General features: G+C 42.1%; 1 protein-coding gene across 2 annotated transcripts; it reads left to right on the forward strand.

Moving 5' to 3' along the window:
• Positions 1-6: 6 nt before the first annotated feature.
• On the forward strand, positions 7-9,393 carry RPP40 (ribonuclease P/MRP 40kDa subunit). 2 transcript variants are annotated; one of them, XM_006768691.2, is made up of 8 exons: positions 7-146; positions 2,475-2,619; positions 3,895-3,963; positions 4,568-4,663; positions 5,726-5,851; positions 7,390-7,588; positions 7,701-7,835; positions 9,170-9,388. In XM_006768691.2, the coding sequence occupies exons 1-8, from the start codon at positions 24-26 to the stop codon at positions 9,366-9,368; spliced, it is 1,092 nt and encodes a 363-aa protein (XP_006768754.1). In that variant the 5' UTR covers positions 7-23; the 3' UTR covers positions 9,369-9,388. The 2 variants fall into 2 exon arrangements, with proteins under 2 accessions (XP_006768754.1, XP_006768753.1); XM_006768690.2 differs by lacking the exon at positions 7-146 and adding an exon at positions 241-378 and having other exon boundaries at positions 9,170-9,393.
• Positions 9,394-9,696: the final 303 nt, after the last annotated feature.

Genomic DNA, 9,696 nt, shown 5'->3' on the forward strand with positions numbered 1-9,696 from the left:
GGAAGGCGTGTGTAAGGGAGAGCATGGCTACCCTGCGCAGGCTGCGACAGGTACCCCGGCACTTGCTGGTCTGCGAGAAATCCAACTTCGGTGACGACAAGTCGCGCCACAGGCATCTTGTGGAGACGCATTATCACAATTACAGGGTGAGTCCGGCCGCCTGGGCCAGGGAGCCGGGGAAGCTTGGGAGATCCCTCGCTCTGGTGTGGTGGGTCCGCTCGCGGGGTGCTCTGGGAAGCGTGTGTAAGGGAGAGCATGGCTACCCTGCGCAGGCTGCGACAGGTACCCCGGCACTTGCTGGTCTGCGAGAAATCCAACTTCGGTGACGACAAGTCGCGCCACAGGCATCTTGTGGAGACGCATTATCACAATTACAGGGTGAGTCCGGCCGCCTGGGCCAGGGAGCCGGGGAAGCTTGGGAGATCCCTCGCTCTGGTGTGGTGGGTCCGCTCGCGGGGTGCTCTGGGAAGTGTAGTCTTTTAACCGCTTTGAGCCAGTGGTTTGCGGATCTGTAGGACTACAATTCCCAGGATGCGCCGGGCGTGAGGCAATGTGCTCTTGGCCTGATCCAAACGCCACTGGCTGGTCCCTTCCGCGGCCCAGGTGCCTTGCATTCCGGGAGGGATTCGCAGCCCGCGGCTAGGGAGATAGGGGGGCGTGACAGCTGCGAAGCGCAGCCGCAGGGAACTTACTTTTGCCCCAAAAGGAAACCAGACTCTCGCCTCCCCATCACCTAATTCCTTCACCACAGAGCATCGTGCGGAGTCCAGCCCCAGAAAACTACTTGCTTTTCTAAACTGCGCGTGGCAACTTTCTGCTTTGCTGCCTGCTGCCCTCTGTGTCCTGCAGGCAATTTGTGCAATTTCTGCCGCTTTGGAGACACATTACTGTGGTGGCTCTGCTAGCAAGCGCCCTTAAGGGTCGTGTGGGGTTGGTAACACTGGCTGCTGTTTCTTGAATGTCACCCCCACCCTGGCCGCTGTGCTAAGTGGTTAGATTCCTGCTCAAGGGCACGACCCCGTCCTGGCAACCAATCGAAGTGTCTCTCACATCGTTGCTTCTCTCTCTCTCTCCTCGCTCCCTCTCTCCCTTCAATTTGCTCTAAAAATTAATGGAAAAAATATCCTCGAGTGGATATTAACCAAAAATAAAAAATAAAAGTATGTCATCCTCATGGAGTGCGTTCTTCACAGATGTGGGAAGTTGAGGCCTCGATGAGGTTAATCATGGGTTTATCCAGGATTTGCTGAGTAGGGAGAACTACCGGTCAAGTTTGAGTAGGCCGCTTTAACCAGCCTATTGAAGGGGCTAGGCCTCCAGAAAATCAGCCTATGATGATGGTTTGAGCCTTCAGCACTGTGAGTGACCGACCTGGTCTTCTCTCAGGCTGGACGGGCCAGTCTCGCAGACGCAAGTGGCGGTCCTGGTCCTTGGGAACAGACTGGCTGTCAGGCCCTGGGAGAGCGGTTTTCAAGGTGTGGAGCCCGTGGGCAACATGTACAACCGTTAGGTTTAGCCTCTGCTTTGGATGGGAAGCTCACCACTGCCAGCAGTTAGGGGTGTTCGCCTAACCCACCAGTCTGCTCTGTAGAATGTTTCGTTTATAAAATAGAATGATCTGGGAACACTCCTGCTTCCAGGTGCCCTCTGAATCATTGATTCTGAAGGGACACATTCCTTCTGCCCTAAGGGACAGTTCCTTTGATTCAAGCCTGCTACTAGATAAACAAATCTAGATATCCAGTTGTCCTATATTTCCCTAAAATTTTGTTAGAGTGGTAAAAGGAACAGGGCAAAATATATTGCTTATGTATAAAAGATACACTATTAACAAGACCTTGCTACTAAAGCAAGGGTGGGGAACCTTTTTCTGCCAAGAGTCATTTGGATATTTATAACATTATTCACAGGCCATACAAAATTATCAACTAAAAAGTAGCCTGCTGTATTTGGTCAAACATTTAATGAACTCACCCTTAATGCCTTGGCAGGGCCAGAACAAATGTTTTCTCGGGCCTTATAGGCCCTTAGGGTAGAGGTTCCCCACCCCTGCATTAAAGGTTTTTTGCTCATTCTCTTTCTAGAACTGTATCTTCGAATACAGAAATGAAAAACTTGAATTGTCAGTTTTTTTCCGCCTGAGATTGACAAGTTAATTGATAAGAGTTTTGGCCCAGCCAGTGTGGCTCAGTGGTTGAGCATCGACCTATGAACCAGAAGGTCACACTTCGATTCCTGGTCAGGGCACATGCCCCATTGCCGGTTCGATCCCCGGTAGGGGGCGTGCAGGAGGCAGCCTAACAATGATTCACTCATCATTGATGTTTCTATCTCTCTAACCTCCTTTTCCACTCTGAAATCAATACAAAAAATTTTTTTTTAAGTTTTGTAGAAATAACAGTCTTCATGATGTAGAAACTTGGGTGTTGGTCTACATAATAATGAGACCTATTTATATTTACACTTTTCAATAGGTTTCATTTCTGATTCCTGAGTGTGGGATACTATCAAAAGAACTGAAAAGCCTGGTCATGGAAACTGGAGCCTATTACTTTGTGAAGAATTTACCTCTTCATGAGTTAATTACCCAAGAATTCATCAATACCTTTGTAAAGAAAGGTAAGAAAAACTGTAGTGTCTATGAGTATGGCAAGATGAGGAAGGACAGTTAGATCATATCACAATACAAGGGCTGGTGTTTTCAGCACGGCCTATGGAGATGTCTGTGATCCAGTGCATGCATCATTCTCCCCATCTCTCTGTACTCTCAACTTTCTCTCTCTCATGCTTTCGTTAGGTGCTGGTTTCTGATGACACTAGTCCACAAGAGTTGCATGGGGTTGTTGTAACAAAGGGATATCCCTCGTCTTAAAACAGAAATTAATGAAGAGGAAAGTCTTTTGATCCATGTTTTCAAATACTGTGCTGCTGGGTGTGTGGCTGCAAAGAACACTGCTCCCAGTAGTTCCCACAACAGCTGTCTCACAGGGTTGGCTCCTGAGGCAACCACAGCAGCTGTTCTCAGAGCCGGGTACTTGTTGTGGTTTGATGTCTTCTGTTTAGATTTTATGACTCTCACCCTCCTCTGCTCACCTCATTCCCATTCATATTAATTGGTTTATTCCTGTTCTTTTCTAGGATCCACTTGTTTGAAATTGTATTTCAGAAAGTATTTAGGGACCCCACCCTCATTCCGTAAGTTACTACACTTAGAAGCAAGCCACTTACTTACCTTGTTGTAGGACTCGTGTGTCCTCTCAGTGGAGCTGTGAAGGATCTTAGTTACCTGGAACTCTGCTCATTCTGATGTTGCTGGGTCTGCTTATGAAGCTGGACGACTTGTCTTTGGTTTCATCGACATTATTCCTTTATTCTGTTTTGAATGTTAATACTACTTTGTTAATAGTGTGGACATAGCAATAGTAGGCACTGTTACACATCTTACCCAATTTAAATCCTTGCAACAACTCTATGAAATAGGCCTATGATTCCCATTTTACAGGTGAGGAAATGGAATTGGGAGAGATTGAGTTGCTTTTTTAACTTCATTCAAGTTCCTGGCACATTTTAATCTCAGCCTGGAACCCTGCGTCGCGCGTGTGTACACTTACCTGATAGTCCACTTTGTGCCTCTGCCTGCATCCCCAAAGACTCACGCCCCACGCTCAGTCCATCTTCTCCATAGCAGTCAGCTTGCACAATCAGGTCTTGGGCAGGGGATTAAACTAACTGTGCTTGGCCTTTCATGTCCCCCAGGTCAGCGCTGGCAGGTTGGGTGTATTGCGTGAGCTGGAGCAGTCATTTCAAAGATTTATTATCATATAAAAAATAATCCGCTAACTTTTTGCAGCTGTGATTTTTTTTTTCTTAATTTCTCTGGGCTTTCTCCTACAGGTTCATGCTATGCACTATCATACAATACAAATATTGATGAAGATAATACTGTTGCCCTGCTGCCAAATGGTAACAACACTCGTCTTTTCTTTTCTTTGTTAATTAAAAAGGAAATGCAAACTGTAAAAAAGTCAAATCATCCAGATGTACAGAAAGTGAAAGTCACCATTTCATCCCCCTTCTTCCAAACTCACTCCCCTTCTTAGAAGGAACTGTTGTTAACAGGTTGTGTTCATTCTTCTAGACATTTCCTATGAATTTATAAACACACATAAAGGTGCTCCTTTTTAACATAAATTACATTATAGTATTTTATCTCTCAATTTGGCTTTTTCCCAAGCTCTATATCATAGACATCTTTCCATACCAGTCATATAGTTCTAACGCACTATTTTTAATGTCTCGAAGGTATTCCAAAAAAGAGGTATACAATGACTTGTTCATTTTTAATTCAATAGAAATTTAGATAAATTTCTAGTTTCACTATTATAAATAATATCCTTGTATATGTAACATTTAAACATTGTATTATAAATGTCTGTATGTATAAATAATATCCTTGTATTATAAACAAAATCCTTGTATGCAATTTATCACTCTGATATTACCTTGTTTTCTTTTAGTCATAAGTCATGTTTTGATATCACTTTTATGGGAATTATTTGATTTATAGGGAAATTAATTTTATCACTGGATAAAGACACTTATGAAGAAACTGGACTTCAAGGTCGTCCATCTCGTTATTCTGGTAGAAAAATAATGAAATTTAGTAAGTATTTGCTTGCTCCATCAGTTTCTTGTAATCTTTTCGTGGCAATTTAAATTTAAATGCTTGAATCACCTCTATTCTCTTTGTTCAGAAAGAGTATGGGTTTTTCTTGTCTTTAAAGCTTCTTTAGAAGATAAGATAATGCTACTTCTCTTCAGCTGTAGGCTGCATCTTATAAAGATCATAGAATTAGAATGGTCCTTTAAGTGTTTACATTTTGGCTCAAAAATTTAAAATAATAAACTCACGATAAGAGTCTACAACTTGTTCTTAATGAAGAACTTCCTTTGAGCCCTAGCCCGTGTGGCTCAGTTGGTTGAGGTCACTGGTTCAATTCCCAGTCAGGGCACATGCCCAGGTTTCAGATGGGGCATGGAAGAGGCAGCTGGTCAGTGATTCTCGCATTCATCGATGTTTCCTTCTTGCCCTCTTCCTCTCTCTCTAAAATCAATAAAAACATTTCAAAAGTACAAAAAAAGAATTTCCTTTGATTTGCCCAAGTCTTTGTGGTTACTGGTAGAAATGTACTTATGAGTGAAGAGTTGTCATTCTGCTGGCAGTGACCAGCTTGAGCCTCAGTAGCAAAAGTTGCCACATCCACAGGTAGGTTAGAGTTGACTCTGCCCTTGGCTTTGACCTAGGAAAAGTATGAATTAAAAACATCTGTTGCCCAGCTGTTTGGCTCAGTGGTTGAGTGTCACAGTTCGACTCCTGGTCAGGGCACATGCTCCCATTGTGGGCTTGATCCCTGGCGGGGGGGTGGGGGGATGGGGGGGTTGTGTGTGCAGGAGGCAGCCAATCAAAGATTTTCTCTCCCTCTCCTTTCTTCTCTCTGAAATCAATAAAAACATTTTAAAAAAATCTGTTATTATCTCTTAATGCTAGAAATGACCATTAAAGGCAGAGTTTTGATTTGGTAAAACAAAGAGAGGGCAAGAAGAACATAATTTTTACTACCAATATAGTTTCCTAAAACTCTGGATTTTTAATACAATACTTTTCCCACTGTGTAAGCTATTTACATATGAATAAAAATACTTATTTCTCTTTCCATTTTTTAAGTTATTTCCATTGATTTGATGGACTTATCCTTTAAGCTGGATTCTAAGAAGTATGAAAGAATATCTTGGTCCTTCAAAGAAAAGAAGCCACTGAAATTTGATTTTCTTTTGGCTTGGCATCATACAGGTATGAAAAATCAACTGTGAAATAATACAGTGATTTTGAAATCTAATTGTAATTAAAGGGGAGTGATGAAGAATGGTGATTCATCACTGTGCTCAGGGATATTATGTACACATACGTGTGAACATTATTAAGGAAGCTGCCTTGGCCCTTCTCACATCCACAGAAACTGTAGTTCAGGATAATCTATGTGTGGAGCCAGCTGCCTCCATCTCCTTGCTTATATGTAGACCCAGAGATCTGTTTGTTTTATTTATTTTTATTTGTTTGTTTGTTTTTATTTTTAGACCCAGAGATCTTGAGAGTGAAAGCTGAGCAGCTTACCTTTACCTGTTTCTCTCCTCCTTCCTCCAGCTTATCTCAAACAGCTTCATGTTTTAGATGTAATGTTCTAAACTAATACCGCTATAGTTATATACACAAACTGCCCCTTCATCATTGCACAGTAATAGTCAGGCATGCCATTAGAGGTTGGATTAAATTTGTTGCCATTTTTAATTGATTAGAACAATAAATTTAATTCAAAATTTGATGGTCACCAAAATGTTAATCTACTTACAATTGCTGTGCCTTCCTCCTTTTAGAAGTGTATTTTTTGGCACATCCCACGAATATAATGAATCAGAGCATCACAATTCTGATGGTGTAGTGCTCTCTTTTGGAAAATGGGGACGCATATAGGTCCCTTTTGGAAATATGTCCGTCTCTCTGCCCCTCATGGGAAGTGTCTGGTTGCTGGGTATTTGTCTTGCATGAGTCCTGGGTCTGTAATACTTCAGTGCTCCTCCTCCTCCTTATGGTAGAGATACAAGAGGGCAGAGAGATGGACTAACATTTTAGTCACACGAGTCTTCATTGAGGACCATCTATGCATTGGGTTCTGCATGGCTCTGTGTCCTAAGATTCCCAGTTATTTTAAGGAATTGTCAGGAACTATCTGCGACTTTATCCTACTTATAAGCTACGAAGTTAGCCTGCACAGTCTCATAGATGCTGGCAGGAGACATGGGTCAGAGACAAATGACTTAATGACTCAGCAACATCAGTGCTCAGAGTATCAGCACTTGCCCCGTCCACCGAACTCTGGATCCTCCAGGGAGATCACAGGGGGCCTGGCGGTGCTGGCCATACATGTTGCAGGAAGGGAGACTGGAGCTTATCTAATGAACTCAAATCTTTTATACTGGGCAGTAAGCCTGCTGACCTTTGCCCTGGAAGGGGGGAAGGAGATAATATTTTCATTAGACTGAACAGCAAACAAGCCTGCCATTTGCTCCAGAGGGGGGCACCATTTTTTCTTCCAAGGATATTGGAAAATCCTTGAAGATACACTGGATTACTGGGTTCAGAGACAACCTTGAATGCGTTTCCATCATCATTCAGTTCCTTAAATTATTTTAATTTGAATAAAGCATTGCACAACTTCCTTCCATTTTACTTAAACCTACCTGCTTCCCGTAACTCTCAGGTGGGAGGAGTAGTTTTAGGGATTCATGGGACCTGTTTACAATATTCAAAAGGCCTTATTGGTTTGTTTTAAGGTGTGGGAGACTCAGCGATGATGTCATACTTCTCCAGTTACGGAATTCAGGAGCATCAGCCAAAAGTCGCAGTGAGCACGATGACAGAGCTCCAGTGCCCCGTGCTGCAGAGCAGCGAGCTCCGGGGAAAGCCAGAGGCGGCCTGCAGCCCTGGCGAGCTCCTCGATTGGCTGGGCGCCGTGTTCAGTAATGCGAAACTGTGCGTAAGAGCGCTCCTGCGTCTCTGAGGGCTCTGGCTTCAACAGGGTCTTAATATTCTGAAAGTGAACATATGGTGGACATAAATGTGTTTTCTTTCTTTTTTGTGACAGAAATAATGAGCCTAATAATTTCATATCAACCTATTGCTGTCCTCAGCCAAGCACAGTGGTGGCCAAAGCTTGTTTGTGTACAATCACCGGTTTCATACTTCCAGAGAAGATATGTCTCCTGTTGGAACAGCTGTGGTATGAACACTTTGCCTTTTTCATCTTGCTTGTCTGTGCCAACGTGACATTTTAGGAGCAGTGCTACTGTTTCAGATTTCATCGTCCTGTCATACACATTTCCCGTTTTTTCCTTGTTTGGGCTCACAGTGCAGCAACGTTATCATCTTAAATGACGTAATTATCCTTGGTGATGGGAAACTATTGCCACATACTTGTCCGTATGCAAACACAAATAACAGAGCTTCAGGATACTTCTTGAAGACAAACTGCTCATTTTTCTAGTTCTGCTGCCCTATCACTTTGTTGAAGTTATAATGTCATTAAGAAAGTACCAAAACCCTATGAAAGACATAATCTGTTTTAAATAATGGAGTTCTGCAAAATGTTTAATTTTTAAAGGGAGAACAAAAAAGGAGTTGACTATCTCTGAATCCAAATCCTATCTAAGATCAGTTCCAGCCCTAACATCGTATGAATCACTGGGCATCAGTAATATGCCAAGGACTGTATTAAGTAGTAGTAGTTTTTTCATTTTGGGAGGTATTATATAAGTAAGTGCTACATTGTATCTAATGTCAGGAAACTCAACCCCCATATTGAAAAAATCTACAAAGTATGCATAATGTGTCAGTCTTCACTTTGAAAATGTCTAAGGTTGAAGTCTTGATGGTTTTCCTTTTTAAACCCAGCATTCTTTTTTTTTTTTTTTTAAATATATTTTATTGAGTTTTTACAGAGAGGAAAGGAGAGAGATAGAGAGTTAGAAACATCGATGAGAGAGAAACATCGACCAGCTGCCTCCTGCACACTCCCCACTGGGGATGTGCCCGCAACCCAGGTACATGCCCTTCACCGGAATCGAACCTAGGACCTTTCAGTCCGCAGGCCGATGCCCTATCCACTGAGCCAAAGCGGTTTCGGCTAAACCCAGCATTCTTTTTCACATGTGTTAGTTTAGTACTTAGATTTTCTTCAATAGGAAGACTTCAGCTTTAGAATCCAATAAATTATTTTGCAGGATTTCAGGTAAGAGAGACTGAAAGCAGCACTATTATAGGAGAGAAACTATTCTTATTCACTTTGGGGGTTTTTTGTCCTTTGAATCTTACATGATCTTCCACAATGGTGGTAGGAAAAGCTGAAGTTTGTTTTGTGCGTTGTATATTGGTTAACCTTTATTGAATTCACAATATAGCATCAAGAATTTAATTTGCATCTCCTGATTTTTATAAATAAAAATTAAGGTCTAAGTTTCATTGGAACATCAGAAGTATCACTTACTCTGAATAAGAAAAAAAAAGTAATCGTTCCTAATTCTTCCTGTTTGTTAAGAATTAATCTTTCTTTTTCAGTCGCTACTTTGACGAACCCAAGTTAGCTCCGTGGGTTACGTTGTCGGTTCAAGGCTTCGCAGACAGCCCTGTTTCATGGAGAGAAAATGAACATGGTTTTCAAAAAGGAGGAGAACATTTATATAACTTTGTGATTTTTAATAATCAGGACTATTGGCTTCAGATGGCTGTTGGGGCAAATGATGACTGTCCACCATGAAAATACAAAATTTATAATCATGTTTGTCTATGTTTATTTTTTTCAGATTTCTTAGTGGTAAAATGTCTGGGTGCTCACTTGAGCATATATGATGATGACATACCTTAGATAAGCATCTGCTAGGGCATGATGCTTTCTTCCATCATCTGGAAGCAGACTTGTGGTGTCAGCGAATTTAAGATTAATCTCCATGGCCCAGTGTTTGGTCTGCACCTCAAGTTGGAAATTTAAATTGATGTCAGGTTTGAGTGCCTTCCAGGTAACTGGCAGAGGAACTCAGATAGTTACAAGGGTTTAAGTTCATGATCAGACAATCACAAACATGGCC

This window comes from Myotis davidii, unplaced genomic scaffold (assembly GCF_000327345.1).
Source record: "Myotis davidii unplaced genomic scaffold, ASM32734v1 scaffold623, whole genome shotgun sequence".
In the NCBI taxonomy this organism is placed as follows: Eukaryota; Metazoa; Chordata; class Mammalia; order Chiroptera; family Vespertilionidae; genus Myotis; species Myotis davidii.